The 25954-nt window shown below is 43.4% G+C and overlaps 1 protein-coding gene and 1 pseudogene across 1 annotated transcript in view; both read right to left on the minus strand.

The window, feature by feature from the left end:
• The window catches only part of LOC138981362 (exocyst complex component 6B-like), a 57693-nt gene that overhangs the window by 8696 nt on the left and 23043 nt on the right, over window positions 1–25954 (minus strand). Inside the window, exons 12-20 of the mRNA XM_070354256.1 lie at window positions 20012–20083; window positions 18421–18624; window positions 17396–17505; window positions 16302–16413; window positions 15168–15247; window positions 13057–13111; window positions 12401–12473; window positions 11116–11222; window positions 2245–2274 (exon numbers count right to left, since the gene is read on the minus strand). Coding sequence (XP_070210357.1) covers window positions 2245–2274; window positions 11116–11222; window positions 12401–12473; window positions 13057–13111; window positions 15168–15247; window positions 16302–16413; window positions 17396–17505; window positions 18421–18624; window positions 20012–20083 — 843 coding nt within the window. The remainder of the gene's footprint in view (window positions 1–2244; window positions 2275–11115; window positions 11223–12400; window positions 12474–13056; window positions 13112–15167; window positions 15248–16301; window positions 16414–17395; window positions 17506–18420; window positions 18625–20011; window positions 20084–25954) is intronic.
• Window positions 8090–8208, minus strand: LOC138983425 (5S ribosomal RNA; annotated as a pseudogene).

The raw sequence follows: 25954 nt of genomic DNA on the forward strand, positions 1-25954 counted from the left end.
AACAAAAGAGCACTATTTTTAACACCTGAACAAAATACCTGATCACCCAAAATATTCAAGAACAAAAGTTCCCTTGCAATATGGAACAAGGGAAACAATTCCTTGGTAACGCCCCTTCCCTTTCTCTGATTTACTGTTACCCAACTGTCCACATGTTGTTTTTTGCTTACAATTTTGCCCCCATCACATCCTAGACAAGTCATTGTACACCATTAATCATCAATGCCATGCAACAGAATGACTCCATAAATGTAAAAATATGACATCTGTGGTGTTATGTCCCAATACTTGTAGCACTCATCATTCCAGTAATAATCACACAACTCCTGATGCTCTGCCAACATTCAAACTTCATGAAAAACATGAGCGTTTACAGGCATGAGTGTTTACAGGCAATCTTGGGGGTAGTAGCATGGTGGAGGCAGGGAAAACAAACTGAAATAATTCAAAGCAGCAAAGGGACCAAAAGAATACACCTATTATATCCATGTATATAGCTATTCTGATGGACACGTGGGGGGATTCGGGGGCTGTGATTGGATGGTCTCACACATCCCTTTTCCGATCATCAAAGCATAACGCTACGAAAGTTGGCCATTTTTGCCGATATCCAAACGATATCGGCAATAACAAAGACGCATGGTTCCGGTTTCTTCCACGTGTATAAAGTACACGCATACCTCGCCAGGCTTGTGTCTGTGGCTAGTCGACAGACGATGCCATTTGCTGTGTGTGTGTTTTTGTTGTTGCTTACTGTACATGACATACATTACGTGTAAAATCCAGTTCTTTAACTGGCAGCAAACCTTGCAAATTTCCAGAAGCTGCAATCTGAAGCGACCTATCTCTGATTTTTGCAGACGATCTTTCCAATCACCAATGTTTAACACAAAATCAGCAAACTCTCCTGTCACATAGAACGTCCATTGTGTAGTGCAATGTTGAAATGAAGTTACCGGTCTGAAACATTTCGTCGTTTCTTCTGAGACAATCCTTGTTCTCTTATCATCTACAGATTTACCGCAGTCTTCACCACGCGAATTCCCAACAGAAGTCAGACTTTCGAACATACAATCTACGTAGGCAAGCATGATACGTCATAACGTCATATGATTCCTAAGATATTGACGTAATGCTAAGCATCCGGTTATCTTGAGTTTTCTCCGTAATACATGTCCGTGGGTTTTTCAATGTTCGGTTATTTCCGTGGCTTCATGCAGAAAGGGAACCGTCGTCTGCAATCAACGACATGGACCATTCTGGTCCTTGTTGCTGACAAAAACATGATTTTAACACAGAATTTAATGTCAGAATAGCTATATAAACGCTATTGTGTTTTCATCGTAGCAATAGGGTCCGATATTTAGACTCGAACAAGTATAATGCGACTCGTCTTCGACTCGTCGGCATTATACTTGTCTCGTCTAAATATCGGGCCCTATTGCTACGCTGAAAACACAATAGCTGTTAATAACGAACAAAATGTGTTGGGTTATATAACTGCCATTGGCTTTATTATACTCACAGGGAACAGCTAAATACAGCTCTTTCTATTGACGATAATGTTATTCATTCTTCAAACTGCCGCACTGTTACTTGACACCATGCTTGAGAACTGAAGAGACAATACATCATGCTTTCTTTCAAGCAAACAGAGCGAGACAAGTCAAGTTTGTCGTGTCCTGCATTCTCCAGTGGAAGTAATCACGCCACGTTAAATCAGAACGAACGCACTCAACTTTTTCAAAACAATCATGATCAAACGTCGGATTAATGATTAACAACCAGAATTGACATGCTTGTAGCTGTCCATAAATAACAACAGATGTCTCATGGGAATGCTTATGACTCGTGTTTGTTACGTAATGAGCGAGGAGGCCTAGAAAAACCATTCTCAGATGCACAGATGTAACGGCAGTGTTGAGCGTTGAACATGCTCAAAAGTGGCCATGCTAAAACAAGCTTAGTTACAATCTGTTTCAGCATACGTGAAACGGTCATGCCATGGTAGACTGCACATGCCAGACGCTGGCGTCTGGAGAGGGGAGTGTCAACGTGACACAAACTGCCATGCTACGGTAGACCTAACATGCTACGGTAGACCTAACATGCCACAAGTCCAGCTATAAAGAGAGAGTTTTGCCTGGACTGAAGGCACCGTTGTATGGACTCATCATGCTGTAAGCCAGTGACTACAGAAGGAAGTGAGAGTGAACTAGAGGGCCGCATGTTCTCCAGTCTTACAATGTATCCTGTACAGTCCTCATGGAACACCTGCCCACAGACATCACCCCGCCACTTTTACCTGCTGGCCGACCCAAACCTTGCCACCAAGCCATGCTAAGGGCAGTATAGCATATCCACACTTCATACACAGACATCACCCCGCCACTTTTACCTGCTGGCCGACCCAAACCTTGCCACCAAGCCATGCTAAGGGCAGTATAGCATATCCACACTTCATACACAGAGAGAAAAAAGACTGCTTCACTCAGCTGTTTGAGAACAGCTTACAGTGTGTAAAAGAAGGAAGGATGTTCGCGCTTTATGCCGTGAACAATTTGGCAAGCTGCTTTTGAAAGGGACAGGGGAAAGAGAGGAGGAGGGTAAAGGTTATGAAAATGCTGCATGTTTTTTTCTGTGAAGGAGGGGAAGTTCTGCAAACACATTTTGATTATGTACAGAGTAACATATCTCAAACAAACTCAGCATATTTTCAAAAACAACTAAGTAATGTTTCTTTCTGTCTGTCTTGCCTCCTTGACCTATCAGTGTACGTTGTGCCAGAGGGCATATAAATGGGCATTGCATTTGGATGGTGCCTTGGTTATAAACTTTGAAGATCTGGTGCTTATGTTGTGCTCACAGGTAAGGTCTGGGAAAATTGCAAACAGAGGCAGAGAAAACAGTCTAAGATAAAAAATTAGTTTAAAAAAATAAAAATAGTGGTGAAAAATTTGTGAGCCAAAGAATGACTTCTTCGCTAAATATAAATCTGTCAAGTACAAACGAAAAGAGGTAACATTGCTGTTACTTTGTCAAATTTCTACATCTTTCTCTGCCTCTGTGTGGGAAGTAAACCAAAATGCATTGGGGATATAATGGTTTTGTCACTCTGGATTGACTTACAGTCATCAAACCCTGAAAAAACATACATATCATTATTATTTTGTACAATTTCTAGTCCATGCTCCAGTGAAGTCACCGAAATGAACAGTACAAGCTAACAGCAGTACGTGTACTGAACACAGCAGCTAATAAGGTGTAATGACCACACACTATATGAACGTTTTGTACACAGATGATAACTCAGCACATTTCCAGGAAACAAACAAGTCGCGTAAGGCGAAAATACAACATTTAGTCAAGCTCAGTCGAATTCACAGAATGAAACTGAACGCATTGCATTTTTTCCGCAAGACCGTACACTCGTAGCATCGTCTGTCCACCGCACGTGGCAAAGGCAGTGAAATTAACAATCCAGAAAAGCGCGGGAGCGGTTGCGCTGAGGAGGATAGCACGCTTTTCTATAGCTCTATTCTTTTTAACTCTCTGAACGTGTTTTTAATCCAAACATCATATCTATATGTTTTTGGAATCAGGAATGGACGAGGAATAAGATGAAATTAAAAATTTTAGTAATAAATTTTCATTTGATTAATATACTTACCCAACTCACATATAGCAATTAACCCTGGTTCAGTGCTGGTATTGCTGTACGCGTCCCCTTGGTAACAAGAAAGACGCCTCTAAAAAAGAGTGACCGAGACCCGTAAGGGTGTCTAGGCCAGCCCGGAAACGAGGCTGCCTTCCGTATGCGCGCGCATACTCCGCCATATGCATCATTCTAAAACGAAGCCCAACTCACTTCTTTTTTAGACATATATAACCCCACAGCGGGGAGGCGGGAGGGAATAAACGATGTGAGTTGGGTAAGTATATTAATCAAATGAAAATTTATTACTAAAATTTTTAATTAAATTACATATCTTACCCAACTCACATATAGCAGATTGCTACTAAAGGTTGGAGGGCACTTTACCCAAATAGGAATCGAGATTTTGTCCTGCCTCTACCCGAGCAGGTAACCCAGAAACGCATCCTGTCTCAAGGCATAGAAATCCCTGAGAAAGACATCAATGAAGAACATTTCAAGAAAGCCAGTAAGCCGACTCAAGAACTTCCGCCAGGAGATTAAAATGAAGATCAACTAGAGTGGAAGCCCAATCTTTTGCCTCATGAGGCCTGGCTGTAGTAAAGGGCAAGACTGCCCTGACATTCCCTGCCTGACTCTGCCACCAGCCAAGAGCTTGCCTAGCTATGGTGGAGACCCACTCGGCTAACGAGACTTTCGACATATCTCTAAACCGTACCATGATGAAAGAGATAAAAAGAAGTTTCTGAGTCTCCAAACGAGAGTGCACAGTCCGAAACAGAAATCTGCTGAGGGCTCTAACAGGACAAAAATGTACATCAGGATCTCCAAGAGCAATAAACTTGCTCAAGAGAGGAAAGTTGAGTCCGCGCCACCCGAAGAGAGAGGACTGACTGCTCCCCCCCCCCTTTTAATTCCTTGCCAACACTTGAAGGCATGCCTAAACAATGTGGCAGTCTATAAAGCTAAGGTTGACTTAAGTAAGTCATTACCTCCACCAAAGTCGATAGAAAAACTTTCTATCCTTAACCAGTGTTTAACGTCGTTTCTAACCGTTCAGGGTTAAAAAGCGACGGAGTTGAAAAATAAGAACAAGAGCTGTTAGAATCAATAATCTGAAAAGATCCATGCAAGCTAGACAAATCATTGAACTCGAAATGATCAAAAGGCTAAATATGGCTCTGGAGGAGCCAGAATATTGCTAAAAGGTTTAAAATGTGCACGAAGCTGGATTCTCCAAATTCTGCTTACTTGCCAGAAAATTTGAAGGAACCCTAAGAACCATAGATCAGTCTTTCTCCAAAAAGCTGTCCATAGCAAACCTAGCCAGAAAAAACCTTCTGCATAGAACACAGAAACTCTGAACCAAATCCAGAGTTGAGGCAGAAGCCCCTAAGTATCTCAAGTGAACCCTTACAGCAGACATTCAAGTAATTCCAATGTGAGAAAGCAAAGATGCCTTCTTGCCAGCCTAAAGAGGTCTGGAAACCAAGATTGCAAAGACCCGTACTGTGCGACCAACAGGTCGCCCAAACTAACTCAAAAAGAGCCCTGTGAAAGCGAGGGTATGGAGCCCCAACCCAAAGTGGATAACAGCCAGCCTGAAGCTTTTCGTTTGGAAACGAAAAACAGCCAAGACCTGCCCTGCGCTTTCTTTTTACCGTGAGATTCTCTTAGTTAGAGAACCCGCGTGCCTAGAAGCGGGCTCAAAAAGAGACCTTTCAAACAAGAAAGAGATTAACCTCTAGCCAACAGAATAATACTTAAAGGGCAGAGGCTTACTCTCAGGTAAAAAACGGCAAAGTAAAATCTTTGTATATGAGTCCAGTCGGACCACAAAGATAACCTGTTAAACGTAACCGCCCGAGCGAGAGACTAAAAGCAAGATTCGTTCAAACGAGCCAATCATAAAGAAAAGATGCCGCAATCTCCCAGAGCTAGGAGACCTTGATCTAACAGACAGTCTCTCCTTGCTATCGCCATCACCAAACCCGAGGGCGGTTCCATAGAACGAAAAACAAGAGAACCTAAGTCCTTAAGCTTGGAGTTACCCGAAGCCTACAGAAAGCGCTCCGCGAGTGACACGCTACTTGGGCGTAAGAAACAAGCTAAAGCACCACCACCACCACAGGCAAATAGTCGTGCGTTGCCCACAAATGTAGTGGTGACAAAGAAGACTCGCTTGCGAAAACTTCCGCAAGAACAAGATGACCCCGCCAGAGGATCTAAGAACTTAACACTCGAAGATTCTCCTCAGAAAGCTCAAACCAACTACAAAATGCCGCGAACCGCGACACAGCTGAAGTATGAGCCTCCCCATTTCCTCCTCTTGTTCCAGCATCATAACGAACAACGAAATGATGAGAACCAGTCACCCATCCCGATAAGGCAAAAACTTGCCAACAATCGGAAAAGTTTTGAAAAGTTTCAAACGTCATAACACCATGCCAGATCTCCATCCACCTGACTCACGCCAGCTGGAAGACTGGAAGAGAAAGTGAAAACAGCCTGTAAAAAAGGCAAAGGAACCGCAGAAACGGAACCAGAAGCCAAAAGCTGAAAAGTGCCGACTACCAACACCACAGTGTTAACAGTAGAAGGATATCCCGTCCTGCACCCAGAAGTCACAGCCGCAAAAGCGAAAGCGCAACAGGCCGTGGATAAGTAAACATCAGGACCAACCGGTTGCACAGAAACACACCGGACGATCCCGTTGTACCTCGAACCATTTCAGCTGCGAGCGCCACTGCACTTGCTAACTTGAAACAGAACCTAAAATCAGTGCTTAACAGAAAAACAGGAGCACCTTACTCTGAACAGCCTTCATGCACCTCCGTGCAATCCGGAAGCTGACTCCATGCTAGACTTAAATCTCCAACAAGGAATCAGCCCTACTGCTCGCTTCCTGCCCCCTTGCTCGGTATCAAAGGTAGGAAAGTGACCCCCAGAGAGACTCGCATGGTCAACCCAAGAATCACCCAGCCCACCAACTTCCTGCCCCCAGGGCGGAAGCTTACGTTGCCTAGGGCTCTTAGCCGCTGCTGAACGTGCGCCAGAAAGCGGAAGAACAGACACGGTTTCAACACTTCACCGCACAAAGCTTGCTACCTCCTGCGAACGTACACCACTTTCACCGGAGAACCCGGCTACACGCGGCCCTTTGCCAACTCCAGGGCAATGGACAACGATTCCCGGAAGCTGAAGTGAACATCCTGTTCCTCCGAACTTCCAGAAGCCATCAAACCGGATAGAGGTGGAGGAAGTAAAGCTTTGCTCTCAACCACCCCCTCCAGTCAAAACTTAAATGCCGTTTTCCGCCGCCCACGTCACTGCGCTGGACAACCTGAACGGCAAGTTAAGCTGGGTGTCGTCCATCCCCGTGAACGCACCCTCATATGGAAGTATCTTCGTTATCCTCTCCTTCATGCTCGCAATCGCAATCGGGAAGGTGACCCCCGCCTTTCGCGGTCCACCAACTTCCACAATACTTAAATGCCATTTTCCGTCGACCACGTCACTGCGCTGGACAACTTGAACGGCAAGTTAAGCTGGGTGTCGTCCATCCCCGTGGACGCACCCTCATAAGAAGGTATCCTCGTTAACCTTTCCTTCATGCTCGCAATCGCAATCAGGAAGGTGACCCCCGCCTTTCGCGGTCCACCAACCTTCACAAAACTTAAATGCCGTTTTCCGCCGCCCACGCCACTGCGCTGGACAACTTGAACGGCAAGTAAGCTGGGTGTCGTCCATCCCCGTGGACGCACCCTCAAATGGAAGTATCCTCGTTATCCTTTCCTTCATGCTCGCAGTCGCAATCAGGAAGGTGACCCCCGCCTTTCGCGGTCCACCAACTTCCAAAAAACTTAAATGCCGTTTTCCGCTGCCCGCGTCACGGCGTTTGGACAACTTGAACGGCAAGTAAGCTGGATGTCGTCCACCACCGTGGACGCACCCCTTCCTGCCCCCTGGGCGGAAGCAGATGCCTTTCAACCTGACCACAGTCTACTGACGAGGCGGGAAGAATAGGAACATCTGTTCGCTTGTCAGGGCCCTTAGCACCCACTGACACCCCGACTAAGCGGTGGATATCAGCCAGTGTTTCAGAACTTTCACCTGGGATTAGACCCGAGGCTACTCCCTCAAGACAACGCTCACGTGGAGTACACATACCTTGTGAAGAAGGACAGACGCCGGAGACCGTGAACTCCCCACATAAGGTCACAGCAGGGGACGAACGACCCTGTCCAGAGACGAACACACAGCAACCCCGGCCGGGAGAGCACGTAGTTCTGCCTTGATGACGAAGTGCCAGCTGCCAAAGCAGAAACCTGTGAACTTAAAGTCAAAAGCAAAGAGGCCACGTCTACAGACGCAAGCCCAATAACAACATGTTTAACACCGAGCCCGGACTAACCCGTAGGCTTAAAACAAAGGTGGCCACTGCACCCGGTGTTCACAGGCGGTCACCCATCCAAGAACTAACCGGGCCCGACGTTGCTTAACTTCGATGAAAGGACGAGAACCGGTGCTTACAACGTGGCGAGGCCGTTGGCCGGCAAAATGGGGGTTCCGGAATAGTCACCAGTGTAGTAAACAAACTGCAAGCGGACTTGTCTACCGGCTTAGCGGGTAAAACAATCAACACATCCAAAGATTTTTAGCAAGAGAATCTACAACAGAAACGGACATAGACCGGATTGTTTAGACTTCCTAAAAGCTTTCTAAGGAGAAAAGGGCACAGCAGCTACCTATTAAGAAGCTGCCCTCTTCTTAGCATTGTCAGCCATGACGGAAAAACGACTCACGAAAAAAATTTCTGAGAAACATCGCAAGTCCAAAATACGGCCAACAAAACTGCCAAAATCAAGCAAAATACAAGGAACGACCTCACCTCAACATAGTTGTGAAGTCCAGATGACAAGAAGAGACCAAGAGGAACGAAACAAAGTCAAAAAGACTAAGTAACAAAGGCTGAAACAGCCAGAGCGTACATAAAATGCGACCAGTCCCACTGACGCTGAGTTTTTAGAATGATGCATATGGCGGAGTATGCGCGCGCATACGGAAGGCAGCCTCGTTTCCGGGCTGGCCTAGACACCCTTACGGGTCTCGGTCACTCTTTTTTAGAGGCGTCTTTCTTGTTACCAAGGGGACGCGTACAGCGATACCAGCACTGAACCAGGGTTAATTGCTATATGTGAGTTGGGTAAGATATGTAATTTAATTGTTTTTAAATCGATTTCGGAAATTTAATTTTAATCATAATTTTTATATTTTTAATTTTCAGAGCTTGTTTTTAATATGAATATAACATATTTATATGTTTTTGGAATCAGAAAAGGATGAAGAATACAATAAACGTAAATTTGGATCGTTTTATAAAATAAAAAATTTAATTACAATTTTCAGATTTTTAATGACCAAAGTCATTAATTAATTTTTAAGCCTCCAAGCTGAAATGCAATAACAAAGTCCGGCCTTCGTCGAAGATTGCTTGGCCAAAATTTCAATAAATTTTATTGAAAAATAAGGGTGTGACAGTGCCGCCTCAACTTTTACAAAATGCCGGATATGACGTCATCAAAGACATTTTTCGAAAAAATGAAAAAAACGTCCGGGGATATCATACCCAGGAACTCTCATGAAAAATTTCATGAAGATCGGTCCAGTAGTTTACTCTGAATCGCTCAACACACACACACACAGACACACACACACACACACACACACCACGACCCTCGTCTCGATTCCCCCCTCTATGTTAAAACATTTAGTCAAAACTTGACTAAATGTAAAAAGCCGCCACAAAAGACGATGAAAAATAATTTACTTGAGAGCCATTTCCACTCCCATCACTTGCAAATAGCTGGAAGAACAAAATGATCCAAACGGCACCCACACCTAAGCTCAAAGCACCCACACACACCCTTTTGACAGAGGCAGACATGAGACCACAAATCCTCAAACACAACAAAAACTGCATGGACTAGAAACAGAGTAGATGTATCCATACGCAAGATGGCAAAGCAAGACGAGAAAAGATAAATATCCTGACACATGAACAGTGACTGGACCAGGAGCAGTTAAGGCAAGTGCCTATCTACAGTACTGGACCAGGAGCAGTTAAGGCAAGTGCCTATCTACAGTACAGGAGCCCACCCTGGGACAAACTGAAACCCACCCAGTTAAGGCAAGTGCCTATCTACAGTACTGGAGCCCACCGTGGGACAAACTGAAACCCACCCAGTTAAGGCAAGTGCCTATCTACAGTACAGGAGCCCACTGTGGGACAAACAAACTGAAACCCACCCAGTTAAGGCAAGTGCCTATATACAGTACAGGAGCCCACCATGGGACAAACTGAAGCCCATCCAGTTAAGGCAAGTGCCTAGCTACAGTACAGGAGCCCACCGTGGGACAAACAAAGTAAAACCCACCCAGTTAAGGCAAGTGCCTAGCTACAGTACAGGAGCCCACCGTGGGACAAACAAACTGAAACCCACCCAGTTAAGACAAGAGCCTATCTACAGTACTGGAACCCACAGTGGGACAAAAAAACTGAAACCCACCCAGTTAAGGCAAGTGCCTATCTACAGTACTGGAACCCACCGTGGGACAAACAAACTGAAACCCACCCAGTTAAGGCAAGTGCCTATATACAGTACTGGAACCCACCGTGGGACAAACAAACTGAAACCCACCCAGTTAAGGCAAGTGCCTATCTACAGTACTGGAACCCACCGTGGAACAAACAAACTGAAACCCACCCAGTTAAGGCAAGTGCCTATCTACAGTACTGGAACAAACCGTGGGACAAACAAACTGAAACCCACCCAGTTAAGGCAAGTGCCTATATACAGTACTGGAGCCCACCGTGGGACAAACAAACTGAAACACACCCCTTTGTCTGGGGTTTTGGACATAAATAAGCAAAATACTGAGGGTCTCATCAAAACGTGTTCCACATACTGCCCACGTCTACACAAGTATTTACAGTGATATCTCTGCTTCAAGACCTCTTAAAATCTGAGAAACGTCAGTCTTGACAGAGAGGGAGTCTTACAATAGAGGTACATTAATCGTCACTATGATGAAAACGTCTGAGAAACGTCAGTCTTGACAGAGAGGGAGTCTTACAATAGAGGTACATTAATTGTCACTATGATGAAAACGTCTGAAATGGTTGGTTGGTCGTTCTTTTTTTATCGTCTCTTCAGCTGGTATTGCTATCCGAGACCGATGCAAGTTTGTTTCCTTCCTCAGTTCACAGGGCAAGCTCCATGCTTAAAACCATTTACTATCAGGGGTTACACTGTAAAAACGCCTAAGAAATTGCGGTCTTATATCTTAGAGAGGTTCAACTGTACTGGCAAGCTCGCGGAGAGAGACCTGACTAGCAAAGACACCAAGACAAGACACGCTGGTGTAAAGGGAGCAGAGAGTGGTGCGTGCGTACTTACGGGCAGGTTTGTGAATGACATGAAGATGCTCTGTAGAAAGGCCATGAGGTCCATGATGTAGCTGCTGGCGTGACCCTTAGGCTCCGCTAGTGTCCAGTCGTAGGCAGCTGTACATCACACACACACACACACACTGCTTTTATTCCACTACTCATGTGTTTATGTTGAGTTGAGCAATTCTGCTTCATCAGGCACAAGATCATGAGATTGTAAAAAGCCTGAAAAAACATCTTCCCACCCAAAGAGGAAATAGAAAGCTTCATAAATCTCAAAATATTTACTGTAGAGACCTAACTATTTACTGTAGAGACAGAGACCTAACTATTTACTGTGGAGACCTAACTATCTACTGCAGAGACCTAACTATTTACTGCAGAGACCTAACTATTTACTGCAGAGACCTAACTATTTACTGTAGAGACCTAACTATTTACTGCAGAGACCTAACTATTTACTGCGGAGACCTAACTATTTACTGTAGAGACCTAACTATTTACTGTAGAGACCTAACTATTTACTGCGGAGACCTAACTATTTACTGTAGAGACCTAACTATTTACTGTGGAGACCTAACTATTTACTGTAGAGACCTAACTATTTACTGTAGAGACCTAACTATTTACTGCAGAGACCTAACTATTTACTGCAGAGACCTAATTATTTACTGCAGAGACCTAACTATTTACTGTAGAGATCTATTTACTGTAGAGACCTAACTATTTACTGCGGAGACCTAACTATTTACTGTAGAGACCTAACTATTCACTGTAGAGACCTAACTATTTAGTGTAGAGATCTATTTACTGTGGAGACCGAACTATTTAGTGTAGAGATCTATTTACTGTGGAGACCGAACTATTCACTGTAGAGACCTAACTATTTAGTGTAGAGATCTATTTACTGTGGAGACCTAACTATTCACTGTAGAGACCTAACTATTCACTGTAGAGACCTAACTATTTAGTGTAGAGATCTATTTACTGCGGAGACCTAACTATTCACTGTAGAGACCTAACTATTTAGTGTAGAGATCTATTTACTGTGGAGACCTAACTATTCACTGTAGAGACCTAACTATTTACTGTAGAGATCTAACTATTCACTGTGGAGACCTAACTATTCACTGTAGAGACCTGACTATTTAGTGTAGAGATCTATTTACTGTGGAGACCGAACTATTTACTGCAGAGACCTAACTGTGGAGACCTAACCTCTATTAGTGTCGGCATCAATCGGAACCAAAGATCTATGTAATAAGTTGTACAGGTAATAGCGTATAATTTACCCAAGTCCATGAATTCATCAATCTTCTTGTTGAGCTGCTGGTAGATATGTTGTTCTGCATCGCTCCGTGCGTCCTGAAACAGGGGTTGAAACACAGTCTATCTTTAAACATTCTCTCTTTACATCAATCTTCTTGTTGAGTTGCTGGCAGATCTGTTGCTCTGCATCGCTCTGTGTGTCCTGAAACAAGGATTGAAACATTCTGACTTTAAACACTCTCTCTCTCTCTATAAAAATATCAATCTTCTTGTTGAGTTGCTGGTAGATCTGTTGCTCTGCATCACTCCGTGCATCCTGAAACAAGGATTGAAACAGTCTGACTTTAACCATTATCTCTCTCTCTCTTTACATCAATCTTTTTGTTGAGTTGCTGGCAGATCTGTTGCACTGCATCGCTCTGTGCGCCCTGAAACAAGGATTGAAACAGTCTGACTTTAAACATTCTCTCTCTTTCTCTCTACATCAATCTTCTTGTTGAGTTGCTGGTAGATCTGTTGCTCTGCATCGCTCCGTGCGTCCTGAAACAGGGATTGAAAGACAGTTTAACTTTCCCTGCCACAACAGATATCTCTGTCAAATATACCATACATATTATAGAAACACACAAACACACAGAGAACTTGCAGAAGCTAATGGTAATAAGCACAAGGAACTTACCTTGAACATTGAAGTACCATGAAGTCTTGCAATGTGCACACTGTCTTTTTCAGCACTGCAATTAAAACACAATTAAGAACATATTAAACAAAACAAAACGTAAAAGAAATAATGAAAAACATTAATACATGGATGCACTCTGTTTCCTTGCAATTGACATTGGCAAACCTAGAGATAGATGGACAAATAGTCCATTCGCTCACATGTCTCTTGTTGATTCTGCCTTTCAACAGTATAACTACAGAACAGAATAAAGCTGCTGGGGACACTTTTAGTCGGCTTTGAAAGTGGTGTCAGTGTCAGTTTCTCACCCTCTGAACAGTTAGTGTTTACTTTCACTGCCACTAATCCTGCTTGGCTTCCTGATATACACACTATTGTTAATGTCACCAGCAGTTTCTGATTCATGATTTAGTGTTTGTACTGAAAAGTGAAGTGTCACTACCCTGCTGTGGGACATATACCCAATAATGGGACAAACCCAGTAATGGGACACATACCAGTAATGAGACACACCCAGTAATGGGACACACCCAGTGATGGGACAAATACCCAGTAATGGGACACATACCCAGTAATGGGACACTTACCCAGTACTGGGACACTTACCCAGTAATGGGACACATACCCAGTAATGGGACACTTACCCAGCAATGGGACACATAGCCAGTAATGGGACATACCCAGTAATGGGACACACCCAGTACTGGGACACATACCCAGTAATGGGACACATTCAAGTAATGGGACACACCCAGTACTGGGACACATACCCAATAATGCGACACATACCCAGTACTAAGACACCTACTCAGTAATGGGACACCTACCCAGTAATGGGACACCTACCCAGTAATGGGACACATACCTAGCAATGGAACACCTACCCAGTAATGGAAAATACCCAGTAATGGTACGCATACCAGTAATGGGACACACCCAGTAATGGGACACACAGTAATGGTACGCATAACAGTAATGGGACACACCCAGTAATGGGACATACCCAGTAATGGGACACATGCCCAGTAATGGAACACATACCCAGTATTGGGAAACACCCAGTAATGGTACGCATACCAGTAATAGGACACACCCAATAATGGGATACACCCAGTAATGGGACACACCCAGTAATGGGACACACAAAGCAATGGTACACCTACCAGTAATGGTTTTTGTTTGTTTGCTTAACGCCCAGCCGACCACGAAGGGCCATATCAGGGCGGTGCTGCTTTGACATAAACGTGCGCCACACACAAGACAGAAGTCTCACCCAGTCACATTATTCTGACACCGGACCAACCAGTCCTAGCACTAACCCCATAATGCCAGACGCCAGGCGGAGCAGCAACTAGATTGCCAATTTTAAAGTCTTAGGTATGACCCGGCCGGGGTTCGAACCCACGACCTCCCGATCACGGGGCGGACGCCTTACCACTAGGCCAACCGTGCCGGTCTACCAGTAATGGTACACCTACCAGTAATGGGACACACCCAGTAATGGGACACATACCCAGTAATGGGACACATACCCAGTAATGGGACACACCCAGTACTGGGACACATACCCAGTAGTGAGACACATACTCAGTACTGGGACACCTACCCAGTAATGGGACACCTACCCAGTAATGGTACGCATACCAGTAATGGGTCACACCCAGTAATGGTATGCATACCAGCAATGGGACACACCCAGTAATGTGACACATACCAAGTAATGGGACACACCCAGTAATGGTATGCATACCAGTAATGGGACACACTCAGTAATGGTACGCATACCAGTACTGGGACACACCCAGTAATGGGACACATACCCAGTAATGGGACACACCCAGTAATGGGACACATACCCAGTAATGGGACACACCCAGTAATGGGACACATACCCAGTAATGGGAAACACCCAGTAATGGTACGCATACCATTAATGGGACACACCCAGTAATGGGACACATACCCAGTAATGGGACACACTCAGCAATGGGACACATACCCAGTAATGGGACACACCCAGCAATGGGACACATACCAGTAATGGGACACACCCGGTAATGGGACACATACCCAGTAATGGGACACATACCCAGTAATGGGACACATACCCAGTAATGCTTGAGATGTAGGCCTCCAGGTGTGGGCAAGCCCGCTCCAGGTAATTCATGTTGATGGAGATTTGAATCAGCTGCACATCAACACCCTCCAAAAATTAGTTTTCACAACTCAAAGTCCTTTCTGTGCAAAGTGTTTGGCTTACGGTGTCAGTCCTGGCCCTGCTTTTACATGGGGTAAGACCATCCCTTCATTTGGACACATACCAAGAATCAATGTCAGTATTGTGTCTGTGTTGTGCCTGTGTTGTGTTGTGTGTGTGTAGTCTGTGTTGTGCCTGTGTTGTGTTGTGTGTGTGTAGTCTGTGTTGTGCCTGTGTTGTGTTGTGTGTGTGTAGTCTGTGTTGTGCCTGTGTTGTGTTGTGTTGTGTGTGTGTAGTCTGTGTTGTGCCTGTGTTGTGTTGTGTGTGTGTAGTCTGTGTTGTGCCTGTGTTGTGTTGTGTGTGTGTAGTCTGTGTTGTGCCTGTGTTGTGTTGTGTGTGTGTAGTCTGTGTTGTGCCTGTGTTGTGTTGTGTGTGTGTAGTCTGTGTTGTGCCTGTGTTGTGTTGTGTGTGTGTAGTCTGTGTTGTGCCTGTGTTGTGTTGTGTGTGTGTAGTCTGTGTTGTGCCTGTGTTGTGTTGTGTGTGTGTAGTCTGTGTTGTGCCTGTGTTGTGTTGTGTGTGTGTAGTCTGTGTTGTGTTGTGTGTGTGTAGTCTGTGTTGTGCCTGTGTTGTGTTGTGTGTAGTCTGGGTTGTGCCTGTGTGTGTGTAGTCTGTGTTGTGCCTGTGTTGTGTTGTGTGTAGTCTGTGTTGTGCCTGTGTTGTGTGTGTGTAGTCTGTGTTGTGCCTGTGTTGTGTTGTGTGTGTGTAGTCTGTGTTGTGCCTGTGTTGTGTTGTGTGTGTGTAGTCTGTGTTGTGCCTGTGTTGTGTGTGTGTAGCCTGTGTTGTAACATGCTTTCCTGAAGTCTGTGTTGAGTCTATGTTGTGTCTGTGTTGTGTGTGTGTTGTATCTGTATTGTGTATGTGTTGTGTTGTGTCTGTGTTGTTGTGTCTGTGTTGTGTGTGTGTTGTATCTGTGTTGTGTATGTGTTGTGTTGTGTCTGTGTTGTGTCTACGTTGTGCTCTGTGTTGTGTGTTATGACACGCTTACCTGAAGCAGACTGAGGTTGGGACGTTTGATGAGCGACGACAGGCAGCCCCCTAACGTCCGTGTCAACAGTTGATTAGCCGACTTACGAATCATGTCGTCAATTTCTGTGTGACTGAAACACACAAACACAAATACAGAATTGTTACACTTCAAACACAAATACAGAATTGTTACACATCAAACACAAATACAGAATTGCTACACATCAAACACAAATACAGAATTGCTACACTTTATGGATCTTTATTTATTTATTTATTTATATGGGAGATTTATATAGCGCTTGACGTTCTCTAAGCGCTTTACATATTAATTTCTGCCGTGTGAGATGGAATTTTTTACACAATATATCACGCACTCACATCGGCCAGTAAATCTCAAGCCATTACGGCGAATATTTACTTTTCACGGCCTATTATTCCAAGTCACACAGGTATTTGGTGGACATTTTTATCTATGCCTATACATTTTTGCCAGGAAAAGCCCTTTTGTCAATCGTGGGATCTTTAACGTGCACACCCCAATGTAGTGTACACGAAGGTACCTCGGTTTTTCACCTCATCCAAAAGACTAGCACTTGAACCCACCACCTGGGCTAGGAAAGGGGAGAGAAAATTGCTTACGCCCAGAGGGTCGAACTCGCAACCTCTCGCTTCCGAGGCAAGTGCACTTTACCACTCGGCCACCCTTTCCCCATGTTCACAGCTTATCACCAGATCCTAATTGGCTGTTACTAGAAGACCTTCAAACCCAATACAACAAGGTGTCAATGAAATAAATGAGAGACCTAGTGTGAAAACACAACAATTTGCACCTAGTAATAATGTAATTGCAATGTTTTGCTGAAACAGTAATGCTTCAAACAGCATACCGTATTTTCGGGAAGATATATGTGGGTACATGTTAACTCTTCTTTAGCCACACATAAGGCGATACCGGTCAATAGGGCGCAGGGGTTGAAGTTAAGGGAAAAAGGTGCGCCTTATAGTCCCAAAAGTATAGGACATTGCCTTTTCATTTGCAGTTTAAGCATTCAAAATGCTCAATGAAACACACGCCCAAACACAAGCGTGCACGCACAGCCCCAGCTCTACCTGAGGTGAAGGTCAGCGGAGAACTTGAGGCAGGCGTTGATGTATTCCTTCACCTGGTTGAAGATGCTCGGCACGAACTGAGAGAACGGGAAGCGCCGAGGGAACGCTGCCTGTAACAGTCGAGAACATTTCATCCTGCCATCTGCTTGTTTGTTTGTTTATTTGTTGCTTAACGTCCAGCCGACTACGCAGAGCCATATCAGGACGAGGAAGGGGGGGATGAAGGGGGCCACTTGTCAAGCGATTCCTGTTTACAAATGCACTAACCCATTACTTGTGTCCCAGCAGGCTTTAGTAAAACTAAATTAATACCTACTGGAAGATTACCAGTTTCCAGTATGTTAAAATAGGCTTAACCTATCTACTGCTGGACTTACATCAGAACACTAACAGATTAAACTATACATGAATCGCGAGACAAGCGGCAAGAGAAGAGATTTTTGGAAAAAATACAGGTGAATGAGCAAGAAGGCAGAAAAAAGAAAAGAATTCATGAAGAAAAAGAGAGCATGACAGGAAAGAGGAACCAAAATTCTACCCAACAGCAAACTAGAAAGCTCCTGCGGTTCCAAAAACAGGAGGGGCCTTTAATTTCATAACCGCAGTGCCCCACTGCGGGACTGCCATCTGCTCGTTACTCACTTACTCAGCAATTCAAATCACAATCATTGCAAAACTGCTGTCATTTTGGGAGAATTTATGGTTCAAGGAAAGGTGATGCCAGGTACTGAATAGACGATGATCGGAAATAACTCTGTTGGGTTTGTATACGTTGTAAAAGAGTGAATACTCTTGCTTTTACTGAGGCAAACTTTCCCATGTGACATTATAGGCCAGTCACTATTGAGGGGTGTGTCTGAAACATGTGGACAAGGAGCATGTGTAGAAAGTTTGCCTCACCAAAAGCAAGAGTGTTCACTCTTTCATAACACAGTTATTTCTGGAGTTTGTCGCCAAAACTGATATGCATTTGAGGAAGTTTACCACACAACAATTTTTTTTGGTATCACTATCCGTGCCCCCACCTCCTGCAGAGTTTTGTCGACGTAGGGGAACTGTGAGATGAGCACGGTGTACTCTTCCTCCGTCTCGCAGCAGATGGGCGTGTAGTTATCCTCAGCAAAGATCTCGTTGAACACCTCAACCCACTGCTCTGACAGGATCTCACTGTAGCGATCTCGCATCTCCAGCAACAACTCCAACAGCCGCCCCACACTGAAACCATAGCCCTGCACACACCAAGAAGTGACATTTTGCATATCAATTAACTGAATCCATACAGCACAATGTACAACAAGCTGAAGGAATGTGGGTAATAAGAGGTGGTGGGGGAGGGGGGGAGGGGGGAGGAGAAGAGAAGAGAGAGAGAGTTCAAATTATCCATATTCAATCAATCTTTCAAAGGATGATGTCCAAACATTTAAAATGTCAAACTTGTTGACAGAGTTACTGTAGTCGTGTGGCGATTCGACGTACTGTTGTTCCTTTCTCTCGTTCCCTACCCGAATTATTCCCCTTGACCATGCGTGTATGTCTTTGTTCCGTTGTGTCGTGTATGTCTTTGTGCGTAGACGCTGCATTTTAATTGGTTAATCCCTTAACGGATGCGTACGCATCCACCCCCGATAGTGTGAGTTCGTTCAGTCTGACCGGTGATTTCGCTGTGTGTGGATCGGCCTGTGTGCTTAAGCCTTGAGACCGGTGTTCTATTTGAAACAGTTCTTTGTGTTGGTGTGACATCTTTTAAAATACAGATAGCCTGTGCTGGATTGTATCATCTTTGACCTGTGGTTTAATAGCTGATTTACCATCAGCGAGGTGAGTGATTCAGACCGGCGATGTGTTGAACAGTCCCGCCGTAACTTCGTGTGTTTTTAGTTCTTCATTGAGGAGTGAACTGTAATTAGATGCTGTTTCTTTTGTTTATATTGAATTTTGCTTGTCTATAATATGTTCTGATCGTATGAATGATGCTATGGTGTGTACGTATGTATGTAGCTATTTTATCCTAGTGACGTTATAGCGTCAGTGTCGTTGTTTCGCCGTTGAGACCCAGTTTTCCCGCGCTAGCCTAGTTCTTTGTTTTGTAATAGCGTGTCCTGTGTTGCGGGCGCGTCACATCCTGTGTGACGTTATAGATAGCGGAGCACCCCCTGTAGTAACTTGTAAAGTTATCGGTCCTTGCCAGTGTGTCACGCTCCGATGGTTTAAGGCGTGAAGCGTATCCTCAGTTGCCTATTGTGTAGGGAGTTAGTCCCGTCTCTCCCATTATTTCTGGTGTACGTTAAATAAAAGTCACGTTATCGCAACCTCTGTCTTGGCGTCTCATTTATGCTTCCTGGCCTATTTTCTCCCTTCCACTCCACCCTATCACATTACAAACAAGGCAACCATCCCATTGGCAGAATGTTGCAAAACAAAAGTTTCCATCAGACGCAATTCCAAGACAGATTGGACAGGTGAGACATGGGAACGCAGAAGAAGAAGGACAGGTGAGACAGACAGACAGACAAATAGACAGACAGACAGACAGGTAAAACATGGAGCAGACAGACAGACAGACAGAAAGGTAAAACATGGAGCAGACAGACAGACCAACAGAAATGTGCAACCCACCTTTAGCGTGTGGCAGAAGAGAACGATCAGTTTCTTGATCTCCAGCATGAGGCTTGCGATCTTGCATGATTGCTGTGAGAGAAACCAGCACAGAACAGTCAGATGTGTATCAGACAAAAAGCTACCATGAAATGGCATTTGTCCAACACCTGTCAACATTCCCTGAACCACTACCGCTACAAGCTACAGGGCATTAAATGAATACGATAAAACGGACAGTCTTAAACCCTGGTCACACCGCCAAAACTAATGAACGCTGCAAGTACGCATTTTACAACAGCAAAGCAACAAGATCAAACATTTCAATTTTCAGCAAATGCACTACCTCTGAAAAAGGTAAAAAGAACAAAACAAAAGACATATACAGAAAAGAGCCCAATTATTATCTAATCTAATACAGAAATAAACCCAAAAATTGAATGAGTTAGACAAAGAGAGAGAGAACAACTTTGATGTTCACCGCGAACAGAAGAGAGAGAACTTATAAAGTGCAGTTTACAACAAACAATAGCACAATAATATAGCTATTCTGATAAACACGTGGGGGAATTCGGGGGCTGTGATTGGATGGTCTCACACATCCCTTTTCCGATCATCTAAGCATAACGCTACGGAAGTTGGTAATTTTTTGCTGATATCCAAACGATATCGGCAATAACAAAGACGCATGGTTCCGGTTTCTTCCACATGTAAAATATACACGCATACCTCGCCAGGTTTGTTTCTGTGATTAGTCGACAGACGATGCCATTTGCTTTGTGTGTGTTTTTTGTTGCTTACTGTACATACATAATGTGTAAAATCCAGTTCTTTAACAGGCAACAAACCTTGCTAAGTTCAAGAAGCTGCAATCTGAAGCGACCTATCTCTGATTCTAGCAGACGATCTTTTCAATGTTTAACACAAAATCAGCAAACTCTCCTGTCACATAGAATGTCCATTGTATAGTGCAATGTTAAAATGAAGTTGCCGGTCTGAAACATTTAGTCGTTTCTTCTGAGACAATCCTTGTTCTCTTATCATCTACAGATTACCGCAGTCTTCATCACGCGAATCCCCAACAGAAGTCAGACCTTCGAACATAGAATATACGCAAGCAAGCATGATACGTCATGGCGTCATATGATTCCTAGCATATTGACGTAATGCTAAACATCCGGTTATCTCGAGTCTTCCCTGTAATACATGTCCGAGGGTTTTTCAATGTTCGGTGATTTCCGTGGATACATGCGCAAAGGGATATGCGCACTATAACCGTCGTCTGCAATCAACGACATGGACCATTCTGGTAGTTGTTGCTGACTAAAACATGATTTTAACACAGAATATAATGTCAGAGTAGCTATAATTTATAAACGCTATTTTGTTTTTAACGTAGCAATAGGGTCCGATATTTAGACGAGACAAGTATAATGCCGACGAGTCGAATACGAGTCGCATTATACTTGTTCGAGTCTAAATGTCGGACCCTATTGCTACGCTGAAAACACAATAGCTGTTAATAATGTCATTGCTTTAACATTTACAGGTAAAATTACATGCTGATTTTTCCCCTCATATTACTCGAGTGCTAAATACAACATACATGTATACATAAAACAACTCAAAACAAACAGGAAACGCCTCAGAAATTAAGAAACTAAACATTGATCTATGGCCTGTACATTTTTTAGAAGAAAAAGTTGACAAAATCATGATACCAACAAAAATATTACCATATGCAGCAGTCAGGAAATATACATAAAGAATGAATAATGCAACAAGATGCATAAACATTATACATGTGTTCCAACACACACATGCACAGTCTATACATTGACGGACATGCTAATCAGATGTATTAGTATCATTGTTGTCATTATCATAATTATTTAAGCATGAATGATTTGACTTAAAACCATTTTAAATGAAAGCTAAAGTTAAAAGAAAGATAAGACTGAAAGTTTTCATTCTTCTACAGTTTCCTTCCACGGATAGGACAATACCAAAGGGGAAAAGAAATGAGAGACAGTGATGAATAAGCTGCCACAGGGCTGATGACAAGCCAAGTGCACATGAGAGGCAAGTGCACATGTACATCGCGAAAGTTGAGAGGCAAGTGCACATATACACACAGACAGACAAAGCAGTGTTGTTCCCAGACAAAAATGACAATAAGTCTGCTGGACCTGGGCTGACAATGTGTACAGGCCCAAATGTCCTGGCTACCAGAGTATATTGGTCAGAAGGCCTGCCAGGTGTCAAAGCTATGGGACGGTCAATCAGCCAGGGGTCAGAATAATGCGTCAGATCAGAAAAGTATGCACCAATGACTGAAGACCGAGGCCTGAGAACAACACCGACAGAGTACTGGTGCAGAGGAGAAGGTAGGTCAAAGAACACATACACAATGCGCAAGAAACTGCTAAATACACTCACACACAAAAACACATACACACAAACACAGAAAAGAAGAGGAAGGAAAACATGGTTCAATTCATGACAGTGCATTTCAAGGTGTGATACAATGCAGGCTTACAATGCAACAAGCTTGGTATTTGCATGATATATATATATATATAAATATGAATAAAAGGGCAGACTGTATGAGGTCAGGATAAAAACAGGTAAATATATCGTTGGGCATCAGTGGCAAACGAGGTGAGAAATCAAACAGCACACGGCCGTGCAGGTTGCATCAAGTGATTCAGTCACACATTCAGCTTCTGGCAGGAAAAAACAGTGCGTGACGTTTATAATTTTATGGTCAAGATCAAAGGGGCAGAGGCTGTAAAAATGTCTAGAAACCTCGTCTGGATCTAGATCTAGCTCTTCCTCGAGAGCTTCGGGCATTTTGTGACGATACTCATCTGTTTGTCTTTCCTGCGTGTCAAAAACCACAACACATTGACGCAACAAAAAACAATCACTTGATGAAAATTAATTCTAACGTGAAAGAAAAGACAAAGCTTCGTTTAAAATAATAACACACACAAAACTTTCACAAAAAACCCAATGTATTCAACAGAAAACAAGCAGGGTGCAACCGGTCATAGCACTACACTACTTAACACTCCATGCACACACTTTTTCCAGGGATGTCATCTGGTTTGGGAAATTGACAAAATGCCGAAAGTTCTTCTTAATTGCCACAAACTTTGCCATCATTTTGGCAGAGCTGGCGAACATTTTTCACAATGGCAGAAAGGAGACAGCGTCACTCTTTTAAAATTTGTCAATCATTCATGACCATTACCGCAAACTTGTCCCCCAAAAATCTATCAACATCCCTGAAGCTTACACATGCACACATTCACATCATGTGGGACAATTCAAATCCAAAAGATTAGCAAAAACCAACGAAGACTCAAATAGTACAACAGCACACTGCAAATGAAATCAAGGAAATACCCGACACATTTAAAGTGATTCTCTGTTATGAGGAATGGGAGACTTGGATGTAGTCAAACAACTAAAAACGAGAGAGAAAACCTTCGGAGGAAGAAGACCTATATATAGGTAGCCTGTAAATATGTACAGACAATAGTTACACAGATAGAAAGAAATTAAAATGATGTAAAATTTAATCATAGAAAGAAAATTTAATGATGAAAATTTATAATAGAAAGAAATTTAAATGATGACAAATTTAATCATAGAAAGAAATTAAAATGATGAAAATTTACAAAAGAAAAAAATAAAACGAAAATTTACAATCGATTACAAAGAAACAAAAGGTACATCACTAACACCTGTCATTTTCTCCCCTCTCACTGTTTTCTGTTTGACTAGTTCTCTGATAAGGAGTTTACATTTGTTGGACTTTTGGAGTTCCAAATCATTTCTGTCAGCTGTCCTCAGTTTTTAACCACTTAAATATAGGCTTCTAAATGTAAACCTCAAAATTAAACTTTAATTTCAAATCTTGGTCTATATGCTTGTCTAAATTCAATGCTTGATTTCTTATTTTTCAAAAAGTCTCATCTACGGATTATGACCATCATGCAATGAGAAGCATGCAACCTCATGAAAACAAACCTACTAATTTCAATCAGCTCCTGCAGTTTACAACAATGATTAATGTCTTAATCCTTCTGAACGCTTATTTTAGCTGATAAGTTAGTAGCACGAATCAGACAGTAAATTGTGTACACTGTGTTAGAGTCAGTATGGGCGCCGCTACACAATACACTGAGGTAGTCACGTGAGACAGCGTTTCACTCAGAACCTGGTGATATACCTCTGATGTCCAGTTGGGCCTAGTCACAAGTCTGGCCTGGTAAATATACACGTAGACACATACACAATCTATACAATGTCTTTTCTCATTTGCTGCTTGCATATTTTTTTTCTATAAACTTTCGCAAAAACAAGCTTGCAAAAATAAAATCCTAATGAAAAACTTATTTTCGAAATGAAAGACAAACTAGAAGAAAACCTATATTAGCAAATCAGAACTAACCAATTTAATTACGACAAGGAAGCCAGAAAAGTATCAGCACTGGAGGATTTTAGACACTCGGCAAACATTTTCTCAAATCAACAATTTAACTTCATCCAAGAAAATACATTAAAAGTTAAAATAAAATGAAACAACAGATATTTCTTCTGCAACTTTACAAAGCATGGAAACGTAAGACAACAAATGTTCAACTTAAAAGATGAAAGATTACATATAAAGTTAACAGAAGAATACCTCCAAATCAAAATAGACGCAACTTCTTCTTCTTCTTCTTCTGCGTTCGTGGGCTGAAACTCCCACGTACACTCGTGTTTTTTGCACGAGTGGAATTTTACATGTATGACCGTTTTTTACTCCGCCATTTAGGCAGCCATACGCCGTTTTCGGAGGAAGCATGCTGGGTATTTTTGTGTTTCTATAACCCACCGAACTCTGACATGGATTACAGGATCTTTTTCGTGCGCACTTGGTCTTGTGCTTGCGTGTACACACGGGGGTGTTCGGACACCGAGGAGAGTCTGCACACAAAGTTGACTCTGAGAAATAAATCTCTCGCCGAATGTGGGGACGAACTCACGCTGACAGCGGCCAACTGGATACAAATCCAGCGCGCTACCGACTGAGCTACATCCCTGCCCCTATACGCAACTGAAATAGCAACTTCTGTAACAAAGCAAAACAAGCAAGCTCTCCTTATCAATGTACATCAGTGCAACAAACAAAAAAACTTGAAATAAAACTAAAATTGAACACAGTCAACACAAATTCTCCACCAATAACATTTTGAGGAACGTGTACGTTAAAGAGAAGGTAACTCACTGCAGCAGACCGGAGGGTGGCGGACATTTTCTCGACGGCCGTCTCCCAGAGTTCGTCCATGTAGGATCTCGTGACCAGCCCCTGGGTGGTGTGCAGAATGTGGTCCTCCACCACAAAGAACCTGCAACATAACACTCATCATAATGTTTGGGTGGTGTGCAGGATGCGGTCCTCCATCACAAAGAACCTGCAACATAACACTCATCATAATGTTTGGGTGATGTGCAGGATGCGGTCCTCCACCACAAAGCACCTGCAACTACACTAATCATAATGTCTGGGTGGTGTGCATGATGCGGTCCTCCACCACAAAGCACCTGCAACATAACACTCATCATAATGTCTGGGTGATGTGCAGGATGCGGTCCTCCATCACAAAGAACCTGCAACATAACACTCATCATAATGTCTGGGTGGTGTGCAGGATGCGGTCCTCCATCACAAAGAACCTGCAACATAACACTCATCATAATGTCTGGGTGGTGTGCAGGATGCGGTCCTCCATCACAAAGAACCTGCAACATAACACTCATCATAATGTCCGGGTGGTGTGCAGGATGCGGTCCTCTACCACAAAGAACCTGCAACATAACACTCATCATAATGTCCGGGTGATGTGCAGGATGCGGTCCTCTACCACAAAGAACCTGCAACATAACACTCATCATAATGTCTGGGTGGTG

This window comes from Littorina saxatilis, linkage group LG12, assembly GCF_037325665.1.
Source record: "Littorina saxatilis isolate snail1 linkage group LG12, US_GU_Lsax_2.0, whole genome shotgun sequence".
Taxonomy (NCBI): Eukaryota; Metazoa; Mollusca; class Gastropoda; order Littorinimorpha; family Littorinidae; genus Littorina; species Littorina saxatilis.